A 23427-nucleotide genomic window follows, 5' to 3' on the forward strand; every position below is an offset into this window, starting at 1 on the left:
CACGAACGTACGCTGGAGTCTGAGCATGCGTGACGCACCAGGCGCGAGCTGAGGCGCACGCGAAGTAGATATCTGTCCATGTCAGATATTTCGGCGGCGCTCGCTGTGTGCTCGCGCTGGCGCGGAGGAGGCTCGCCGATTATTGGCTGGCGTGCACCAATCACGGGGCGCTTTCCGCGCCGTCTCTGTGATCTTTCTCAGTTTTCTTCTTTTTGGCATCGGTGCTGCGGTACGTATAGATGTGCGTACAATCAGTCGATCGACAACGCAAGGTTCATCGGCCCAGTGTAGCGGCCGGCCAGCGGCACGCCGTGGCTCGCCCGCCACAAACAGCATAAAAATAAATAAGTTAAAGAAGCTATCAAGGGAGAGGTGTCGTCTGAAGTGCTTCCGGGGAAGGGAGCACCGTGGGCAGGTAAGCGCCTTGATTACGGCAAGCATTTAATTAGTAGCATGTGCTTAAAAATCCTCGTGTTGCAATCGCACACACAGCATCGGGCGTGTGTAAAGGCGATGGAAATCGTTCCGGGACAAGCTTCAAGTGGCAGTCGAACTGTTTCGACCTGTTTCAGCCTACGAGGTCTTGCAACAACACAGAAGCGAGCGCGCCAGAGACGCTTCATGTAGCTGCGTACTTTTTCCAGCGTTGTCAGGGTGCAGCATCGGGCGCATCGGCGCCCCTCTAGTGCGCCTCTCGTGCGCCCCATGGAGCGGGGCCGTTAGAACGCAGAGCATAGCAGAGGATGAAAGTACGGCGATAGCGAAGAGAGCCAAAGGAAGTGGCGGATTATCGGAATGCAGTGGAAGCATGATGAGGACAAAAGAGGAGTGTGAGGCGAACGTAAGGAGGGCTGTGGAAGAGAAGGGCAGGAGGAGCTAGTTAAGAATGCGAGGTCGAATGTTAAGGAGAAGTGTAAGGCGTGCTTGGTGAAAGGTATCATGGTCCCTCCGTCGCCGTGAGATGAGGAGAAGCCTGAACTACGAAATAATTTTATTCAGCGATTACGTTATTAATTTAAAAGCTAGCGTAAACCAACTTGCCGTGTTCACCTTCAGCTTCCACGCATTCGGCTCATTTAATTCAGTGGAATTCTAAAACCGTTTCAGTTTTGCATTAGTCTATAATAGCTTAATTTGATTACTCTGCTACATGAAAGAGCACCGAACAAGGGTTGAGGAGGAGCCTCAGTCAACAACAAGCCGAGCAAATGTTACGATAAGGGGACTCGTCTTGTCGACAAGGCGACTTCTCAAAACGTTGCAGCGTCGACAAGGGGACATTGTCAAAACGTTGGCCTGGCTTGCGAGCTAAGACTTCCCCTCAACCCCTGTTCAGTGCTATTTCATACTGTGTAATCATCTTTCTCTCTACCCTTTCCTCTCCTACGCCACACGCACTCCTCAGCGTAGCCCTAAGCTAACGCATTAGGTGAGAGGCCAAGATGGATGAACGGGCTTGTTGGTCATTCATCGTGATAAAACAGCGCAGAAAAGACAGGAGCGAGGAAGAAAACACGGCACAAACGCTGTTTAACCATCTGACGTAGGTATAAAGCCCCGCTTTAACTAAGCCCTATGAACGTATGTGGTACCTGTCTGGTACCCGGACAGCGTGTGTGGCTGAAGTTCCAAGGGACGCGGGTTCGATTTACATCTGACTCATCCGAACCCTAGACTTCGGCACTTCGCTCACTGGCCCCTACCAATTGAGCTGTTTAGCTGTTTTCTTTTATTGCACTTGAAATATACGATGTTTAAACAACAACCCACTGCCGTACTTCGCCGAGGTAGCATAAAAAGTTATTTCGATAACTTTATTGTTTCATTGTGCGGGAGCCAGTAATCGCTCAGCGATCGCTGCTGGTTTCCTATCTTGTATTTTCGGGGGTATTTACGTTATGCATAACCTTCGCTTTAGAGTGTTTGGTAGCACCGCCGTCGCCAATATTGGTGGCTGTAGTATTCATTGTATTACCGTGAGCGTCACATAGATTGTGAGGGGATGGCGATGGCGGGGTTTATGCGAGATGCTCTTAGCGTATGCCTACGGCGTCAAGACCGCCACAATCGAAGCCTTCGCTCAACTGTTTGTCAAATAATATGGAAATACGAGTCTCGTTACGACATACATATTTAAGTAGTTAAAAGTTATCGAAACCGAGGAAGACACATTTGGAACGCTTCTGTTCGATTTTACTAAAGCGGTTGCGTTATAGACGATTGCCCGATTCTTGAGAAAACGTTGGCTTTATCGGCGTTAAGCGAAACTTCAGGTGACATGGCTGGGCATCTGATAGATCCCAGGATTGTGTGACATCGTGAGACGGCATGACATACCGAGTTGACAGGAGTTGTGTATCTCGGGTAGCCAGATAAGTTACGAATCGAATCAGTTGGGACAGTCGGATCCTGAGTGTCACTTATCCAACAAATTTCTCCAATCAGTGATAACGAAAACGATTTGTAAGAAACAAAAATTTATTGCTTCCTAGAGTGTGGAAATATTACGGAAAAGCAACTTTTCGCTTCTCTGCTATTATCGCCTGGAACGGGTTACCGTAATTTACCAAATAACGTAACAAAACAAAAGCTTGATTATGTCGCTTTGGGATATCCCAAAGCAACTCAGGCTATGAGAGACGCCGTAGTGGAGAGCTCCGTAAATTTCGACTAGCTGATATTCTTTAACGTGCACTGACATCGCGCAGCACGCGGGCACAAATTGCTTTTCGCCTCCATCGAAAGGCAGGCGCCGCTGCCGTGATTCGATCCCGCATTTTTTGGCACAACACTCAGACGCCGTAACCACTGCGCAACAGCGGTGGGGCCAGAACAGGTGTGCCTTCGAAGATAAAAGTTTCCTTTTATCTACAGAAAATGACTGACACTTTACAATGACTGTCCGTTATCACCTCTGTACAGTCTATACTTTGTTTTAAAATTTTAGATGTGTCGCACTTTGAAACCGTTAGAGGCAGACGAGTAAATGCCGTTCACGTATCCATTTTAGCAGAGACCGCAGAGAATCCGTACGGTTTGAGAGCTCGGCATCGAGGCGCAATTCGATAACTTTAGGCCTACCTCTATACGCATGCGTCTACTTCGCTCGATGCAACACGGTGTTTAGCGTCACTCGGCCACGCGTTCTTTTCAATCTGAGTCACACTTCGCAGTCATTACAGTAAAACGCGAAGGCACTGCTCACAACAACCGTTTAACCAGTGGCCGCACTCAAACCGTGCACTCTGCGGGGCTCTAGTCAGTGGTGCAATCCGAGAACATTAGGCCTACTTCTGCGCAGCGTTGCAGCACCCGAGCGATCCTTGAGCCGTCTGCTGCGGAGTGCAACTCTCGCCGAAACCAAACTTGCCACTTCGAATGCTAAACTGATAAAATAAATACGCACTGAAGCAAACACTTTCCTCTGGGGTGTTCTTATACATGCAACACAGCGTCACTTCGGCCTCGCTACTTCTCGACTGCCATACATTGTTTTTTTATACACTGCTAGAATCGTGGATTCAGAGGTCCGTCAAATAACCGTCTGAGCTCCGTGCAAGAGTATTCGGAGTGGATTTGGAGTTCACGAGGCTTTGTGCTCCGTGTTAATCGGTGTTCGTTCCCATGGCACAGAGTTAAAAAATTAGTTGTGGTTTGGCTCTGGTTAACCATGCATAGTTGAATTGCGATAGCAACGGCGGAGGCTTCTTTTGCCTGCTACATTATTTCCTTATCACGCCCTATCAGTGTGAGGTACTGGCCCATCCTTTAAGAGTATGACGCGAGAGCGTAAGCTACCAGCCCACATATAAGTGTGAAGGGTTCAATGCTGCTGAACCGAATGTGGAGCGAAAGCATTAGCTGCCGGCGATCGAGCGTTCTTCTTCTTCCCCTCCTCCTCCTCCTCCTCCTCCTCCTCTCTTCTTCTTCTTCTTCGCGGCTGTTCAAGGTCAGCCATGGCAACCGGCTGCGAGCTACGCGACGGCTCGAAAACTGGCGCAGTATTGCTATCGCAATAAAAGCGGATGGCTGTGGTTAGTTCTCCCAAGTCCCGTTTCGCGTAATTTTTTCTTACTGTGTAGTGAATAAGCGAGTGTACCAAGGTGCATGACTGTAAAAGTGAATCCGTGAATAGAACAGCACGCGGCAGCCATTAACGTGGCCGCTTGAAACCATTTAGGCGGGTTTACGTTTATGATCTAAGTAAGCCATAATTGGTTTAAATGTGCCCACGTCTTTAGTTCTGTGTCGATAAAGGCCTCGTTGTCCGCAAAATCCGTCGTCAATATTGTCAGAGTCAGCGAATCATAATCATCCCGAGTTTGCCTCTCACAGCTGCTGCTGGTTTGCAGGTAGTATGGCCGGCTAGTAATTGCTCGGTGCCTTGCATTGCGTGCCGTCACGATACTGCAGGACATGGCCGCATTGACAGGTGCTACCTACTCTGGTAAAACTGAGTAAAACTCAAGAGCGGGCTAGTTGGTTACACGAATCTGTCATGTGCTGGGGCTGCTTGGTCTATCACATACACAATCTTCGCCGGTGAGGTGTTCTTTTGTGTGTGTGTGATGGTCCATGCAGCGCCAGCACTTGACATAGCTATATCTGGCTTGACATTTGAGACGGAAATGGAATTCTCCAGGATTTGACCTTGAGTTAGATCCACTACTCCTAGGCCATCCAGATCGTTCGTAAGGCTTGGTGAGGATGTAAGAAGTGCAGTACTTAGAGGGGTAGATGTGTAGGCCAGTTGGTGAGACATAAGGAAAATGATAAAAAATTACTAGGGTTCAACACTGCTGAACCAAATATTGAGCGAAAGCATTAGCTGCGGGTGACCGAGCGTTCTTCTTTTTTTCTTCTTCTTCAGCCCACATGTAAAGCCCCGCTATAACCAAGCCGTATGAACATGCCTTAGTGGCCTATAGGGGTAACGTGAATGCCAGGTTCCTAGCAGGCTGATTCTGACATAACCGTCCCATGTGAAACGAGAGACCCAAGTTGGCAGCTCCTGCCAACTGAGCCGCTGCTCCGACCGCGCCACGCCGACCGCTTGAGTTAGAAGCCCATCTCTCGCTTTTGTGTCACGTGGGGTGTGACGTCACAGCGTCACGTGGGTAAGACATGGCTATCGCCGCGCTACGCCGACCGCTTGAGTTGGTAGCCCAGCTCTCACCCTAGTGTCACGTGGGGTATGACGTCAAAGCATCACGTTGGTAAGACGTGCTACCGCCGTGCTACGCTGAAGGCTCGAAACCTAGAGTAGTATTGCTTTCGCAACAAAAACCAAAACCAACAAAAAAAAAAAAAAAAAACAGGACGGAGGGAGGAGACAACCGTCCTGTATTGTCTCCTCCCTTCGTCCTGTGCCTGCTGCAGTTTTATTTTCTTAAGTGCATTACTACTTCTTACACGGTGGACTTTGTTAAAGCGGGGCTTTATATTTATGTCGGGCAGTCCCTCATATATTGTGGTAGATTACGACTGTCGGGTGATCTGTATCGAAGTATAGTGGCACAAACTAAGGGATCAGGTATTAATCGAATATCGCAGTGCATGTGCGCGCATGACGGTCCGCGACGGGAGCCGGTATACGAAAGCGATTGGAGCTGTCAAACCCTTCAACGCGGAGCCTAAATCTCTCATATTTTTCTTCATGTGCATCATTGATCAATCCTCTAATGATTTGTGTCGGTGAGCAATCGATAAGAAAAGCAGATGAAATATTAATAGAGGCTTCACCCGGCTAAAGCAGTGGCTGCACCAATGTTTAGCTCCGTTTGCTGTTATACAGCAGTAATTTACAAGGTCTTGTCATCGTTTACTGAAATGTCAGGCACTCAAATTGACCCATCTGGCATTTCTTATTGTCAGTGCATGTCATTGCATATCTGGAGGCAACAGTCTGTATTTGTTATTGCTAAGAACAAGTCCAAACACGAACCATATATATTCGGTAGCCGGCAGCATATCTGAGTTAATCGGGCGTAGATTAAACTGCCTATTCACTCCTTGCACAAAGCGATGCATCTGTGTATCTTTGTTAGTCCCCCAAGACCAAACCTTTAGTGTGAATTACCTGCGTGGGGCCACGTGGTTGTGACGTCACTAAAAGCTTAGCAAATAAGAGTGACGGCACACGCAATCCCAATGCTCGGCTTGGGTGATACTAGTCGTGTAGTTCTCGGCATACTGAAAAGCCATCATCCCATCCCATGACCACGAAACTTTGTGTCCGGTGCTCTACGAACTCGGCTGCGGGGGTGGCTGTCTAGTCCGTTTAGCGGAAGGGAATTTTGAGGTCATTATTTGGTCTTGGATTAAATGCTTTTCTCCACGTCCGTGCTTTTCTCTCTTATTTCTACTTTTTTTGGTACTTATATTGTGTGCAACATAAATCAGACTTCTCTAGCACCACGCCCTAGTGATGCAGAACTATCGATACTATCAATAGTTGGGTCGCTATCGAACTACCGATGGTAAAAAAAACTATCGATAGTACTATCGATAGTACTATTGATAGTGCTTTCGATAGCGCTATTTAAAGTCTGTCGATAGTTCATTTCGATAGCGCTATCGATAGTATTTTCGGTAGTAATTTTTGGTGCTATCGGTAGAATAAAACCAACCGTGCGAATTCATTGCAGCAAAATTTGGTTCCCTTAGTGCATGTTATGATGGTGGTGGTAAATATACAGGAAATAAAGTTAAGTTAAATTGGTTCACAGGAAGGGAAAGGCGCGGTAACTGTCACACTTGCTCTGTGGACACCCGAACCGCGCCGTAAGGGAAGGGAGGAAGGTGGGAGTGAAAGTGGAAAGAGAGAAAGGGGAGCCGTAGTGGAGGGCTACGGAGTAATTTCGACCACCTGGGGATCTTTAACGTGCGCTGACATCGCACAGCACACGGACGCCACTTCGTTTCGCCTCCATCGAAACGCAGCCGCCGAGGTCGGGTTCGAACCCGGGAACTCCGGCACAAATGCAGCGTGTTAGAATTCTGGAGATCTTGGCAATGCCCCACAACGTCGCTCTCTGAAGTTGCTAAGAAGTGCTTGTGCGTTCCAGCAACGTCGGTACCGGCAGAACGCGTATTCTCAGCGGCTGGACAGATCATTTCAGAAAGGGGGAAGGAGCTGTCTGAAGGGCAAGCAAGTTAACATGCTCATGTTCCTTCACCAGAATGCTTGGTTGACAAATGACAACTGTTGAACTTTTCATTCATAGCGGAGAGGAAACCGTAGCAAGAGTGCGGAACTGCGCTGCTTCAAATTAATATTTGCATTTTGTGATTTAGGAATAAAAACATAAACGACCGAACTTGTTGGTTGGGTTTAACAGGTTACTTTTGAGTATGAGTTTATTGATGGACATAATCCGGCACTTTCATTGCGGAATTCAATTATTTATTTCATTCGCTTAAACGTAACCATAAATTACACGAAATGAGTACTGCTGATAAGAGCTTGTAGAAAGTGTTTTGTCAATATCGCTGGCCAAAAACTGCATAATTTTGGCAGCACTATCAATACCGTGCAATCGATAGATCTATCGATTGAACTATCAGTAGTTTATCGATAGTCAATTTACCGATAGTTCTGCATCACTACCACGCCCTCGTCCAGAGCGGCGGATGCAGTGCGTTGTGCATTATCGTGGGTGTCGGAACTTGCAGGAAGGTGGCGGACAATATTTAGGCTAGCCCCATCACTCATTAATTAAGAAAGGATACGGTGAGCTATGTAGAGAGACGAAATATTTAATAAACGATGCAGTATAAAAGCTTCCAACCCAACAGACAGGATAGTACTGGCAGAGATATCATAACTAATCTATAATCGTAAAGTGGCCGACATAAAAGTATAACATGGGGAAAATTGAGCATGCTCTAAAAAATCCGGGCAGCTTTAAAGCGGTTTAAAGAAAATTGGACATTGGCAAAATTAGAGATATATGTGCGCTAAGGGACAAGGCGAGCAATGTCGTCACGAATATGAACAAGATCGTCAAAGTAGCCCGAGGAGTTCTATACTGATCAGTATAGCAGCCGAAGTAGTAAGGACAATAACGAGATTGGCAGTAGTGAAAAACGGCCAGACGTTGCGCCAGTGACGAATGACGAGGTTAACAAAGCTTCAGAAACTATGAAAAGGGGGAAAGCAGCTGGGGAGGATCAGGTGACTACTTATTTGTTGAAGGATTGGGTGATTTCATGCTAGGAAAACTGGCCACCTCGTATACATAGGGTTATTCGTTTTCGGGTTTTATATTTTTTCAAATTCGGGGGGTAAAAATCGGGCGTTATTTTCCGGCTTGATAATAGGGGAGAAATCGGGTTTTTCGTCGGAAAATTCCGCAATTCGGGTTTTATCGGGTTAAATTTGCAAACTAATAATTTATTCGATTTGCTCTAACCGATGGGTAACAATTAGGGCTAGATTTTGGGCTGCTTTCAAGAAAATATTGCAAAATTTGGCGTTTCTTTGGTAATTAATTATTAGTCGCAGTGAGAGGCAACGGTCAGTTTTGAGAAAATAAACATTTTATTCACGAGGGCTGGTCATCGACGTTCTACACGTCCTTATTAACATACATAATCATCTGCATGCGCAACATCTCGGTTTCCATACGAGACCTGTCTGGTCTCTGCAGGTACCTTAGCTGAGAGAACGTTCGCTAAACGTCACAGCTGCCATTATCTAGGCACAATAATGATAACGCTGCATATGCTAGCCTTGGGTAACGCACAGTTGCGTCGTTCCAAAAGTCCATCACTTCAACACCTTCATTCGTGGGGCTTGCTTCCAGCAAGTACTGGTTGAACTCCTCGCGAAGCGAGCCTACATCGTCCATCACGGAATTAAAGAGAGGTCGGTAGTCATCAAACGACTGACTCAGCAGCCGCTTCTGGAACGGATCGAGTACGGCTCCCAGTTTCCACAATGTCAACTGGTTTTCTTCTTTGTCTGAGACGTTCCGTTTCAACGTGCAGTCCCATTTTGTGGAGATTTTGGCTCAAAACTCTTCACAACAAGTTTTTACTAATATGGCACTGCTCTTAGGCAACATAGACAAAACACCTTTCGCCCGATCACTTTTATCAATCGTCGTGGAAAGCTTGTTGACAGTCTGCTGTAGCTTGACGTTTACGAGGTGATCGAAGCTTGGCATGAGGAGTTCTCCGCTTTCAAGCGTTTTCTAGACATCTAAAAGAGGCTCGAGTGCATCTCTCATTAAGACTGCCCTTGCATAAAGAACCTCTTTTTCAGAAAGTATCGCTCGAATAGCTTCCGCTTTGGTGCTATCATGCGAGCATTCAACAAGTTCTGTTAATGAGCTCCACATTTCTATGACGACAACAAGCGCTTTGTAGAAGCTTTGCCATCTGTTCGGAACTACAGAAGGAGGCTTCTTTGCATCAGCGCCAAACAGACTATTAGAGGCACATATTTCGATGTACTTTTGGTGCAGCTTGTTAGCGTGCTTAAATAATGCTCCAAACTTGATCACTGCGGATCGAACATCAGACACGCAAGGTGACGAAATCGCATGGTCAGCGCTCACATGGATCAAATGGGCTAAGTCCTTTACATGCAAGATGTGGATCGCTTCAGCTTCGCAGATCTCACGTACCATTTTTCGCATGTACCCCGCGGAATCTGTGGCTACGGCTACAACATCCTTGCACGTCTTGCCCTTAGTAAGGAGAGCCTTGCCGACTACCCGGGCCACTGTGTAGCTGTTCGAAACATTAACTCTGTCGACGTCGACTAAACAAACCTGCTTCTTTTTTGCTTTTTGGCTATAATAGCACATCAGAGTGTTAATGGTAGGCACTCCGGTTATGTCAGGGGATTCGTCGACGATAACACTCACTTTAACGGCTTGCACATCATCACGGATTTTCGCCATGTCCTTGTCAAAAGCTTCTTTCAGGTATTTAATCCGAAGTCGCTGTCCAGTCTGCATAGTTTTAGCGGCCTTGCAGTATTTGCGTACGAAATCCCCCAGAGGTCCTTCCGCCTGATGCATGCTGATTCCACTGTACGCCAGGGCACGAACAAAGTCGTGAATCACGCCATCCGCTTCATTTTCTTTCGCACGCTGCCTACAGGAAACATCGAAGAGCGTTGGCTGAGATGTTCCCGCCTTTTTAGCTTCTTGGACCGCCATCTTCAACTTCTTATGACGCGATGACGCGAGATGCTCGCGAATTCGGTCGTAGGGCTTCTTCGCTGGATCGGTGACCATCTCGGTGTTGCAGTACTTGCACACCAGCGCGCGGCTGCCTTTTGTTGTAGTCTGCAAATCCTCGTGTTCTTTGCACCAATCATCCAATGTCTTTCGTTTTCTTCCCATCTTGAACGCTAGTCAGCAGTGCTGCGAATGCACGATGTGTAAATATCGTCGCTGCGCGTGCCCATGCTATCGGCGCTGTGTTCGGGACTCCGACGTTAGATGGCGCCACGGGGCCTGCAATCAACGATTGTCTGTCTGTCGGCCGCTTTGGTCGCTTCTCGGTTGCGCACCAACTGGAGGCACAGCAATTGCGTGGGCACAGTTGTTTCAGAAATCGGGAAAAATCGGGTTTTACCCTTCATTTTAGGAACACGCTCGGGGTGCAAAAATCGCGTAAAATCGGGTTTTACCCGAAAACGAACAACCCTACGTATACACAATACCTGGTGCCATCGACGGTACCGGAATAATGGAAGAACGCTAACATTATCTTAATTCGTAAGAAAGGGGATGCTAAGGATTTGAAAAATTGCAGAGCAGTCAGCTTACTATCTGTCGCGTATAAGATATTTACTAAGGTAATTGCTAACAGAATCAGGACAACCTTACGCTTCAATCAAGCAAACGATCAAGCCGGCTTTCGGAAATGATGCTCTACTATCGATCATATCCGTACCGTCAACGAGGTGATATAAAAATACTCCGAATTTACCAGCCCTTATATATAGCATTTATTGATTACGAAAAAGCATTTGACTCAGTAGAAACCTCAGCAGTCATGCAGGCATTGTGAAATCAGACTAGACGAGGCGTACGTGAAAGTGCTGGAAGATATATATACATAGTGGCTGCACAGCGACCATAGTTCTGCACAAAGAAAGTAACAAAATTCCCATAAAGAAAGATGTTAGGCAAGGAGACACGATCTCCCCAGTACTATTCACAGCTTGCTTAGAGGAAGTATTCAGAGACTTGAAACGGGAGCAGTTAGGGATAAGGGTAGATGGAGAATACCTCAGAATATGTGATTCTTTGATGACATTGCCTTGCTAAGTAACTCAGAGGATGAACTGCAAAAGAATGATTGATGACCTAGACGGGAAAAGCAGAAAGGTAGGCTTGAAAAATCAATATGCAGAAGACTAAGCTAATGTTTAACAGTCTCAGGAAGGAACAGCAGTTTGCAGTAGCTAGAGGAAACACTGGAAGTGGTAGGGGAAGGTGTCTACTTAAGACAGGTAGTAACCGCAGATCCGGACCATGAATGGGAAATAACTAAGAGAATAAAATTGGGATGGCGCGCATTTGCAACGTGCTCGCAGATTATGACTATAGCAGCTTACCTGAATAGCCCAAGATTAAAGTATATAACAGTTGCATCTTGCCTGTACTCACTTATGGGGCTGAAAAGTGGAGGCCAATGAAAAGGGTTCTACTTAAGTTGAGGACAACGCAGGGGGTTATGGAACCAAAAATTGTAGGTGTAACGTTAAGGGTTAGCAAGCGTGCAGAGTGGGTCAGCGAAATAACTTAAGTCAGTGACATTCAATTGGGGAAGTCAAGAAGAAGAAATGAATATGAGCCGGAAATGTAGTGAGAAGAAAGAATAACCGATGGTCGCTTAAGGTAACAAACTGGATTCCAAGGGAAGGAAAGCGTAGCAGGGAACGGCAGAAAGTTAGGTGGGCAGATTAGGTTAAGAAGTTTGCAGGGGTCTAGTTGATGCACCTTGCACAGGACTGTGTTAATTGGCGGAATATTGTTACGGAGCGGCAAGTCGATGCACACAGAGAACAGAGAGATGATTTTAGATGACGGCGAGATGATTTTTAATGGATCTCTACGGGCCTAGCACGAGCGATCCTGTTCCCGCCACTGCCTGCTTCTTCCTTGTCTGCAACAATATGGGACAGGCCCTCGCTCTGCAGTGGGTACAGTCCGGCTGATGATGATGATGACCATCACTCAATGACATGGTGTAAGCGCAAACTTTCGTCGGGCTACGCTTTGTACGAGGCCAACGAATTAGAATGAGAAAAAATTACACGGCTGCTCTTCACTATGGTCAAGAGCGGAAAGGGCGAAAGCCACTTTACACGACTGTTTTCAATAACTGCATCGTTACGGTCATCGCTGCTATCATCATCAACTAAATGCACCGTCATTGCTGCTACTATAATGGTCATCGTTATCGCTAACTGCTTTGTCATTGTCATGGCTACTATGATCCTTACACTAAACAAGAACTACGACGTCTTTCTCACGAGCCCGTAGTGAGGTATTGCTTATTGTGCTCGGATCGATATCGGAAAGAGATTGGTTCGATTCCCGCTGGAAATAGATTTTAAAAGCCTTCGATAGCTCTTCCGTAGCTCCTTCGCCGTGTGTGCGTGTTTCTCCTTGAACCGAGTAGCAACTACGTGGAAGCCATGCTGAAACCGAGGTAACCGGGCGCTCGTCTCTACCTAGACACGTGACAACCATGACGTCACTCAACCGTAGCTGCGCTGGAGCCGTAGCACTCGTACGGTCTAGGTAGCATCCGCTGCCTCTTAGCCGATGCAAATTAATTGTAGCCGCTCTCGACAATTTAACGGCTTCATACGCCATGGATTATCCAGGCGAGGCGCCTCATGAGCTGTCTGCATCTCAGAGATTGCGAGGACTGCAGGCCGAGTCTTATCGACCAGTGGACGCAGCTCGTTGAGGCGATGCCGCACAGAGGCGGAGAGAGGCGGGTCGAGCGAAACGTGCCGCCGGCATCAAGGAAAGTGTTAAAACTTGTTAAACCTAAGTTGCCATAGCGAAAGCTTTAAAGTTAAGCCTCGTGAAACTTGGCTAAACAGTCATTACCATCAATAAACAACCAAGTCTGGCTGAGCTTTATGACGTTTAACAATCTTTTGCTTTGGTTAGTTTGGTTTAGCACGGTTAAACCTTTGTCTAATTCTTTTGCACTTTATTGCACACACTTTATGTGCACATTACCTTATGACGCCCTTATGAGCCAAGAAAGATTTTCGCCTTTAAAAACGAGGCAATCGCAAAGTGAAGCCGCGAACTATGCGCTTTCAAGCGAACCGTTCCACGTACGTACGTCCGTTCAGACAAGCATAACCAGAGACATGTGTGCTGCTATGTAATCAGATGAGAATAACCGATTGTCCCCTGTGCATGCGTTAGTGTTCGTCTTGAAAATGTGCTTCACCGCTCTGTAGTAGGGAAATGAAAGCAAAGAAAGCAGGAAGGAAACAGCGGCGCTACAATGAAATGAGAAGCACAAACAACCATTCTACGACCACGGCTGCTGTGCAACATTCATAACGAATTTAAACTTTTTGGTTAGTGCTCCAAATATATTGGCCTAGTTTTGCAAAAAGGACTAATTGATGCCCGATGTTGGCGGCGGTAACGAATTGTGGGAGGTATTTATGTGCATGTTCATTAGTTTGCGTAAGGCAGGAGTGATAATCTGTTTTTTTATTTTCTTTAGTTTGACGTGAAAAGGTTAAAACAACGCGTTTTTGTCTTACAAATGCGAGATAGTCGAGCGTCGCTCATGAGACATTGCAGTTAGGTCGCGTAGCAATAATGCCATGTCTTTCGTCTATTATCGCTCATATCCATACCGTCAACGAGGTGACAGAAAAATACTCGGAATATTACCAGCCCTTATGCATAGCATTTATTGATTACAAAGAAGCATTTGACTCAGCAGAAACTTTGGCATTCATACAGCTGTATAACATGCAGTTTTTTCTTTTTTCAAGCTGTTTATGGGCTGTGGTCTCATTTACACATTGGAGGTGCGTGCTTTTTTTTCGCGTATTATTGATTATTGACACTCACCCTACGAATCGCCCCACTGAGGTAACCTTATCATTGAGAAACCAACTCTCCCACTAGTTCATACTGTAAAATTTAAACTCTGACAGCTAGCGCCTGAGTGACGTGTCTACGGCCGAAGAAACATTACGGGTAATTGTAATCGGTGTCTCGTGTTCTTTCCCGCAGACTACCTCCGGAACCTTTACGAGTGCGACGAAGACGAGGAAGACGCAGTGAATGACCAGGACACGGCGTGCTCAGCTTTCGAAGAGCTTCCGCCGGAGCGTCCGCTGGAGCGCCCGCCGGAGTGTCCGCTGGAGCGCCCGCCGGAGCGTCCGCTGGTGCGCCCGCTGGAGCGTCCGCTGGTGCTCCCGCTGGAGCGCCCGCTGGAGCGCCCGCTGGAGCTCCCGAGTGTGGCAATTAACGTACGCAAGGTGCCTGCTTCGTTCCACTCCGACTGGTCTCTCATTAGGGCCTTCTGCCCCGCCAAGCCGCCCGATGAGATCTTCGGCTCAGTCGACTTCGACCTGCTTCCGAACGATGAGTCGCAAGACGACAGCACAGTGGATGAGTTTGCTCTCCCCGATCTGAGTTTTGGCCCACCTATAGCGAATAACGGCGTGCGCGAAGAAAAGGAGATTAAGCAGTGCAAGTGCTCACAAAAGGACCCGGACTCTCCCCGTTGTCTGTACTGCATTGTCGTTGAGTACGCCGATCCGCCAGTCGATACTGTGTTCTGGTTCGACTTGGCGGTTTCTGCTGCTTCCTGAAGAGTGTAGCTGCAGGGCTCCTGCTTTCCATCCATTCATTTCTTCTATATTTTTCCTAAATTATTCTTTACTTGATCATTTTCTTTCTCCATTTTCTTTCTCCATTTTCTTTCTCCCTTCATTCTTGCTGTTTCCTTTCCTTGCCAAAATATTCGTATTTGTACTTTTTTGGACTTGCATGAGGGTACACTAGTCATTCCTGCAGAATCTAGCTGCAGGGCTTCTACTTTCCGTCCATTCATTTCCTATATTGTTTTTTCCTAAATTATTCTTTTCTCGATCATTTTCCTTATTCTGCATCTCCATATTTTTTGTCCCTTCATTCGTGCTGTTTCTTTTCCTTGCCAAAATATTCGTATTTGTGCTGTTTTCGAGTTGCATGAGGGCACACTAGCCATTAACAGCAGGTAAGGACGAGTAGGCACTTTCTTCGATAGGAGCGAAAAGGCGTAATTATGTGAAGGAGTGTGAGCTGGCACTGTCTCGTGGCGCCAGATACCGGCTGCTCCTGAGCTCCAGAATAGGAGTAGCATGAGCACGATTTTTTCGCCAGTCGGACGGTGTGACCGCGCTGACTAGTGGCCGTGTCGTACACTAAATGCTTCCTGTGTGAGTCAGATATGCAGTGAGTGATGTGGTTGAGGGCTCCTCCGCAAAGCAACGCTGTTGCGCTGAGTGAATTAGCTTTTCGCCGCTGTATACATGTGTACACGCTGGTTTTTCAATGTGCCCTCACTGCTAACGCTTTGTAAGGGTGCAATTGTAGTGCGACTTCATTTGATAGCACTGCCCGGTGACGACCTCGGGCACCGAGTACCTGGCGCCCCGTATTGACGGAAAATGTAAATTTCTGTTCCGATAACCATTCTGCAATTGACGTCAATTCGGGTCCGCAGAAGTGTCGGATACTGCCGTGCCCACACGCACTGGCTCAAAAAACGGCTGTTCTTATTCAGTGCTGTTACAGGATTTCCTGTCAGCGCCGATTATTCTTTAAACGTTTCGAACTGTAAACATTTTGGTATGAAGCCCTCTGCAGAAGGCGCATGAGATAATCCTCATTCATCTTAATGTGTAATGTACCGTTCTGTACTCTTCCCAGTTCGTGATTTAGGAGTTGAACGTCGCTGTTTTCATTTAGCACCACGTAGTGAGAGGTTCACTCCCTTAAGTGCAGTCTTAAGCGACTCAAGCTTATCTACTCAAGATACCAAGTGAAGCTTAATGGTCTGTTTTTTTTTTTTTTGTGTGTGTGTGTGTGTGTGATGTTAATGTCATTTAACACTGTGCCTTACTCTTCAGCAAGCTTGTACCTGAACTGCGCACAATGTTTGTACGGGGATGCGGCCCGAGGTATGCTGTTGTACAAAGCATAAACGGCGAAGCTCAAATAGAGCTCCGCCACACTTAATACACTCCGTCCTGACGGTTTTACCTCATTTATGTCATACCTATATAGAAACATGTTATTGAGATGTTTTTTTTTTTCTTCGCGCGCAATTTTAATCTGTAGTACAGATTCAAATGACCGGGGCCAGGTGTTTTTAATCTGTTTAAACTGATGACATATTTGTTGCTTTATGAAAGAAAGCGTTGTGATTTTGAACGTTAATAAATTAAATTCATAATAATCGTTGTTCATCCTTTGATATTCGTTCCGTATCGGGCTGATGTGACACTATAGCCGCGGATCGTGCTTATAATTAATATTCCATGTGTGGGGCCCTGCACCACGTATCCGTAAGGCCGTGCGCGCCGCGCATTCGAAGGCCGCGCCACTATCCCAATGCCCCCTGCGCGGTGCCTGTTTCCCTCTCCCCGCTCGTTCGGGGATAACCGGTCCCGCGCGAGGCGGCTATAAAGGAAGCCTCGCGCCGCCGTCGCTCTCGCTTGGTCCCTGCCTCCTCGTTCCTGCTTCGCGCCTGGAGCTTCTGCATGGAAGACGACCCGCAGGCTGCAGCCGTCCGGACGACGACCTACCACCGACCTCGACGATCCCTGTGAGATTAAAGATGTTTGTTATACGGCCCACTCTGTGTTTGTCGTGCGCATCCCTCGGGCAGAGGAATCGCCCACACATGTTACTTTCGCCCTGGTGTAGTATTGGCTTTGTATATGGCTGTTGTCAGCACTTTACGCTTCCGCCTCTGGGGAGGCATTGCTCTGTACGCTCACACCCACCTGGCGGCGTATTTGTAATGTACTCAAGTCTGATCGCAGCACCGAAATCTGTTTCCGGTCTCCGTAGCCTACGAGCCAAATTTTTGTAGCTTCGACACGCGAAGGTAATTCCACCGTTTTTCATGCGACATTCCTTATTGGACGAACTGGACAGGCTAAGCGAGAGGGTGGGCGGCCGTGTTTCTCTTTTATTCATTCCATTAGCCTGGCAATCCAGTTCACGAGTTATGTATAGAACGTCTTTAAAAAAACAAGAACACATTCTTTCAACGTACACGCAACCCGAGGTGTTTATTTATTTTAGTTTCGCGCATTTACGTCACTGCCCTGCTATTAAGCAATACATCTTCTAACCCTTCTACAAACGCTCGCCATAGATTCATTCATCCATTCACACTGCCGTTGTTATTTTTAAATTCTAGGATTTCCAAAAATGTGACTGAGTGTTTATCGACATCTTTGCGGATACCACGGCATTGCAATGAAATATTTCACCTCTAAAATATGTTCCTACAGATCTCCTGCTTGCATCACGTCTGTTGCCATCCTGGTTACACTTGTTCTTGTGGCTTCCCGTATTATTACTGTCACGCACGTCCCGCGGTCCTTTTTTCTAGAAAGATGAGGTGTTGCAGGAGAAGCTGAAGAGGAGGAGGAAGCTGGTTTGGTTCGCTTGGGGTGTGCTAACGACCAGCGCATCTACCATCCGTCGTGTGAATAAACCATGTAACGACTGTTGTGATGGTGCTGGGTATCGATCACCACGGAACTTCTACCCCGTCGAAGCAGAAGAATAGCTGGGCTACCCCCTCTACTGACGGAGATGGCGCAAGCAGATGTTCCAACGCAGCCAATGCCAGCAGCTCAACCGACCACCACACAGCCCTGTCGGTGCTATGGCGTTAGTGGACACAGGTGCAGCCATTTCTATTATAAGCCTCGCTTTTAAAAACTGCCTTGCTCGTAAAGTTATGTTTGGTTGGGATAGAGCGACGACACTGTGTGGTGTTGGTGGCGAACCGCTTAACCCACTTGGAGTCTGTTCCGTGAACCTCGTAATCGCCGGCCGCACATTCCGAACCGAATTTGCAGTACTTGGTCGGTAAACGCATAACGTCATTCTTGGTCTCGATTTTCTGCAACAATGTAGGGCCACTGTCGACTTTCGCAATGGAGACATTTCTGTGAATATTCGCTTTGAATCTGCTTTGTATAAAAATTCGCCGACCAATCCTAGCACGCTTTTGGTTTCGGACGACATAGTCATTCCTGCAATGTCAGCAGAGTTTATACAGGTTGTTTGTTCAAGCTGTACCAGTGATGCGTTCGACGCTGTAGTTGAACCACTCACTCTCAACTGCGCGAAGAAAAATGTTCTGATTCCCCTTTGCATCATTTCAGTCAGGAATTGCCATTCTTATTTGTGGACGACTAACTGCTCTAATGAACATGTATTACCACGTGGTCTAAAACTTGCCAACTTGCAAACTGAATCAGTGGCAGTGCTCGGCACCGACAATTGCCCCGCATGCTCAGAAGTAGATAAGACAAAATTTCTTGCCATAGCACAAATCCCTGCCAATAAGTGACCGTTACAGTTTAGTGGAAGTTCTGCCAAACATGCGGCGGCTTTCGGTTTCTCTCGAGTCGAGACTCGCCACCACGGATTCCCATTTCCTGTACTCAGCACAGAAACAATGCTGGGACTGCTGATCCAATCCGTCAGAAGCCTTATCCGTGTATCCCCATCAGAGCGTCAGACGGTCGAAGAACAAGTTCGTGATATGCTGCATAAGGGCATCATTCAGGAATCGTCTAGTCCGTGGCCTGCCCCTGTGATATTAGTCAAAAAGAAAGATGGCATATGGCGATTTTGTGTCAATTATCGAAGGCTGAATACTGTTACTAAGAAGGACGTGTATCCCCTGCCACGTATTAATGACGCCATTGATTGTTTGCATTCTGCCTCCTATTTTTCCTCAGTTTATCTGCGATCAGGCAATTGGCAGATTCCCATGCAGCCGGAAGACAAAGAAAAGACGACATTCATTACCCCAGACAGACTATATGAATTTAATGTGATGCCGTTTGGATTATGCAAAGCTCCAGCCACCTTCGAAAGATTCATGGATACAGTTTTGCGCGGACTGAAGTGGAACTTTTGTATGCGCTATTTGGACGATGTAGTAATATTCGGAACTACCTTTCGTGAACATAACAGTCGATTAGAGATGTCTTGGAGTGTATTGAGAAAGCTGGTCTGGTACTCAATTCCAAGAAATGCCGTTTTGGAGAACGCCAGACATAGTACTTGGACATCTCGTAGACAAGAATGGGGTCAGGCCTCATCCGAAAAAAAATTGAAGCTGTCACTTGTTTTAAACCACGGAAATCGGTAAAACAGCTCAGGAGTTTTTTGGGGGGCTTTGCTCCTCCTTCCGGCATTTTGTTCTGAAGTTTGCGGACCTAGCATATCCCCTTACTTGCCTTCTGAAAAAAGATGTGCCTTTCAAGTGGACTACTGATTGTGACTCTGCCTTTCGTCAGTTAAAATTTATTTTGACATCAGGGCCTGTACTATGCCGCCTCTGCCCAACAGCTCCTACGGAACTCCACACTGACGCCAGCGCAGTCGGAGTTGGTGCAGTCTTCATACAGCGCCACAATGGCAATGAATATGTCGTTGCATATACAAGCCGTTCTTTAAGCAAGGCTGAGCGCAATTACACAGTAACTGAACAGGAATGCTTAGCTGTTGTTCTCGGTGTGCAACGGTTTCGGCCATATCTTGATGAATGTGCACTAAAAATCGTGACTGACCATCATTCCTTATGTTGGCTTGTAAACCTTCGTGACCCCTGTGGACGCCTTGCGCGGTGGGCTTTGCGCCTCCAAGAATTCAATTTTACTGTGTCTTTTAAGAGTGGTCGTAAGCACGGTGATGCTGACTGCCTGTCACGGTTGCCTCTTGAAAGTACTGATTGCGGGAGTGATATCTTGGATGAATATATAGCTGCTACCTCTACAAGTTTCCCCGATGTTGGTGAATTCCATATTGCACAGCGGAACGACAGCGAGGTGGCGCCGCTTTTTGAGGCAGCAAGTTCCCGGAACCCTACGACCTCATTCTTCATTCGTGACGGTCTACTATACAGGAAGAACTACTCGTCAGTAGATGCGCGGTTTCTTCTGGTAGTTCCTACAAGTCTTAGGTGTCAGGTTCTTCGGGTAATGCACCAGCTGGACACTTGGGTTTCGCAAGGACATTGCACAGGACTAAGGAACGTTTTTATTGGCTGAAGATTAGTCAAATTACTCAACATTGTGGCCAGCTGCTTCCAGTGCCACCGCTTCAAACACCCAACCTGCTCTCCGCTGGGTCATCTTCAGCCTATAACGCCGCCACGAACTCCATTCGAAGAGGCGAGAATTGACCTTCTAGGACCGTTTCCCCGTTCCACCACTGGGAACCGCTGGATCATGGTGTGCGTAGATTATCTTACGCGGTACTGTGAAACTGCTGCCATACCGTCAGCCAGTGCTTCTGATGTCTCTGCCTTCCTCCTACGGTCCATCATTCTTCGACATGTGTCTCCTCGTGTGCTAATAAGTGAGTGGGGGCGACAATTTACGGCAGAAGTTATAGAAGAACTTCGTCTCTGCTCATGCCATTTTCGCTAGTCAACGCCTTACCATCCACAAAGAAATGGACTTACCGAACGCACCAATCGTACGCTTAGCAATATGCTCGCAATGTATGTCGACTCCCGCCACAAAAACTGGGATGAAGTTCTTCCGTTTATAACATACGTATTTAGCACTGCTAGACACGAAAAGACAGGCTACAGTCCGTTTTTTCTTCTTTACACTCGACTTTCACGAAGTACTCTGGACACAATTTTACCTTTCTCGCTCCCAGCTGAAACTTCATTAGCACATACTCTCTATTTGGCTGAAGAAGCTCGCCGACTAGCTAGATTCCGCACTTTAGCCTCCCAAGAACGCTACAAGCAACGCTACGACAAGCGTCACCAAGATGTTAATTAGGCCCCTGGTGACTTGGTGTGGCTTTGGACGCCGTTGCGTAAGCGCGGCCTGTCCCAGAAACTGTTGCACCAGTATACTGGTCCTTTCGTTGTGCTAGAATGCATCAGCGCAGTCAACTTTGTAGTCTCTCGCCTGACCACCCATGGTCGTCGTTCTCGGAAGAATCAAATAGTTCACGCGGCCCGCATGAAGCACTGCTATAAGCGTGACGAACCTTGACTCGCCCAGCGGGCTTCGTCAGCGAAGGAGGCAATGTCACGCACGTCCCGCAATCCTGTATTGGAGGAAGATAAGGTGTTGCAAGAGAAGCTGAATTGGAGGAGGAAGCTGGTTTGGTTCGCTCATGGTGTGCTAACGACCAGCGCAATCTAACACCCGCCGTGTAAATAAACCACGTAACAATACAACCAGAGCAGGGCGCTGTCGCTTGAATTCTCAAACAACTTTTAACTGAACAGTTTTTGTATTTTGTGCAGAAGTCAAGTCCAGGCTGCGTTCTTAAACGCCGGATTAGCCCGCCTCTCACTCTCCGCCTGCTCTACCCGAGGTTTCTTTACCTCGCTGTTACAGTTTCCTGTATACCCACTGGTTAGCTTCCTGGTAATTTCTTCACAATTTGTATCGGTGCGCCTTCTGTACTGGTACTACGTCCTGGCTGCCCATCCCTGCAGCGGTGAATTTGTGGTTAGGGCGCTTGACTACTGAACCTATCATTTTCTAATGAATTGCCAAGGAAACCTTTACCATAGAAGTATATGAGATAGAAATGCATCTAAAATTGCTGTCGCGTCATCTTCGCGAAATACATGCCTCGCTTCACTCGTGAAACGATGCATGATTTATGGGAATATGTATGCTTTAGAACACAACTATGCCGTGGGTGGTACGTGACTGGCGGCGTATGGGAATCGAGCAGGATTATAGGAGAAAGAAATTTATGAAGTTAAAGATCTTTTATCAAGGCACTGCTAAGAAGTAATATATTTTAGAAGCCAGCCGACCCGTCCGTGTCCGCGGCGCCGGAACACCCGTATAAATCACCTTTCAAACATACGCAGTCACATGTATTAGCCAATCAGACTAAAATTCACGGAGCCAATCAGAAGGGTTAATTAAATACCAATTAGCCAATTGCACGTTCGTACCTGCGAGGATGTTTGCATCGCCAGCATCGTGTGCCTTCCACAACGTCGCATGCACTCTCCCTTCTCAACGGCGGCACCATACACTCTCAAAACCAAAAGCGAAGAAAAAATACCCATACACACAAAAGCTCAAGCTAACAAATGACGAGGACTCGGGGGACACTTTTTCTTGGCAATGGAGCCAAAGCTACAGAGCCGAAACGCATCATCTTCCTACGCAGCTGAATATGGTCCCTAGTTGCATGAGCAGTTTCTGCAAAAACAAATTGAAATCATAGCGCTAGTTATTTACGGTATATTTCTTATAACAGAACCGATTTTCCGAAATGAAGCTGTTATGCCTAAAACATTTCTCTTGGTTCCACCGGGTTTTCTCGTGTGATGTCTGTCGCGAGGTTTCGAAACGCCCCGACTTTGCAGACAAGATGGCGACTATCGCCTGTTCGGGTCGTTCTGGTTCGTCCACTCCGCAACAGTTGGAAGCGTTTTCACCAAACAAGATTCGAGTCAAGTTCAAGTGACGCTGGCTGTCGAAGCAAACGAAATAAATGATCTGCAATGTCTATGCAAGCCGAAAGCCGCGCGGTCGGACTACAAGGCCTCCCTACCTTTGCGCCCATTGCCAAGAAAACGTGTCCCCGAGTATAGCAGCTTTGGCGCTCTCCTCCCGCGCAGCGGCCCGGCATCTTAACTGCTCCCCGCCAAGAATGTCGTGCGTACGCTTGCTGTCCGCGCAACACTAATCCCGCTGCGTGAGGAAACATCTCGGGCCTACGGAGGAAAATGTACACTAATGCGGCGCCCATCGGAGCTCTGCCACGCATGACCGTAATCCCTTAAATTAAGGCATCCTGCCTTTGAAACATCACGGCTAATCCTCGCGACACTGTATCAATACACATAGAGGAGATCGACGGGTACAAAGGCAAAATGCCAGTAAAAAACATATCTGACAACAAGGTAAAAGAAACAGACCTGGTCCTGAATAATATCGAACAGTGATCACCAAAACTCATTCACATGCCGAACATTAGGACTACTCGTCAACATAGAGCAAACGATAAAGAATAAAAGTTACCCATGCACTCATACTCACGCTTTCCAACAGTACACTGTCATGCAAGCAAGTATATATACACACGACTACTAAATCACCTAACAAGAACTCGCGTCTAAATGGCAATCCCTTCAGGTCTCACGCAACTCACGCATAAAACA

The 23427-nt window shown here is 47.1% G+C and overlaps 1 protein-coding gene across 1 annotated transcript in view; it reads left to right on the forward strand.

Annotated features, from left to right (window-relative positions):
- The window catches only part of LOC146200227 (uncharacterized), a 134598-nt gene extending 118131 nt beyond the window's left edge, over positions 1 to 16467 (forward strand). Inside the window, exon 4 of the mRNA XM_084592894.1 lies at positions 14253 to 16467. Coding sequence (XP_084449020.1) covers positions 14253 to 14836 — 584 coding nt within the window. The 3' untranslated portion in view covers positions 14837 to 16467. The remainder of the gene's footprint in view (positions 1 to 14252) is intronic.
- The last annotated feature ends 6960 nt before the right edge of the window (positions 16468 to 23427 follow it).

The sequence above is a fragment of the Amblyomma maculatum genome, chromosome 2 (assembly GCF_055883805.1).
Source record: "Amblyomma maculatum isolate TAMU_Amacu chromosome 2, ASM5588380v1, whole genome shotgun sequence".
Taxonomy (NCBI): Eukaryota; Metazoa; Arthropoda; class Arachnida; order Ixodida; family Ixodidae; genus Amblyomma; species Amblyomma maculatum.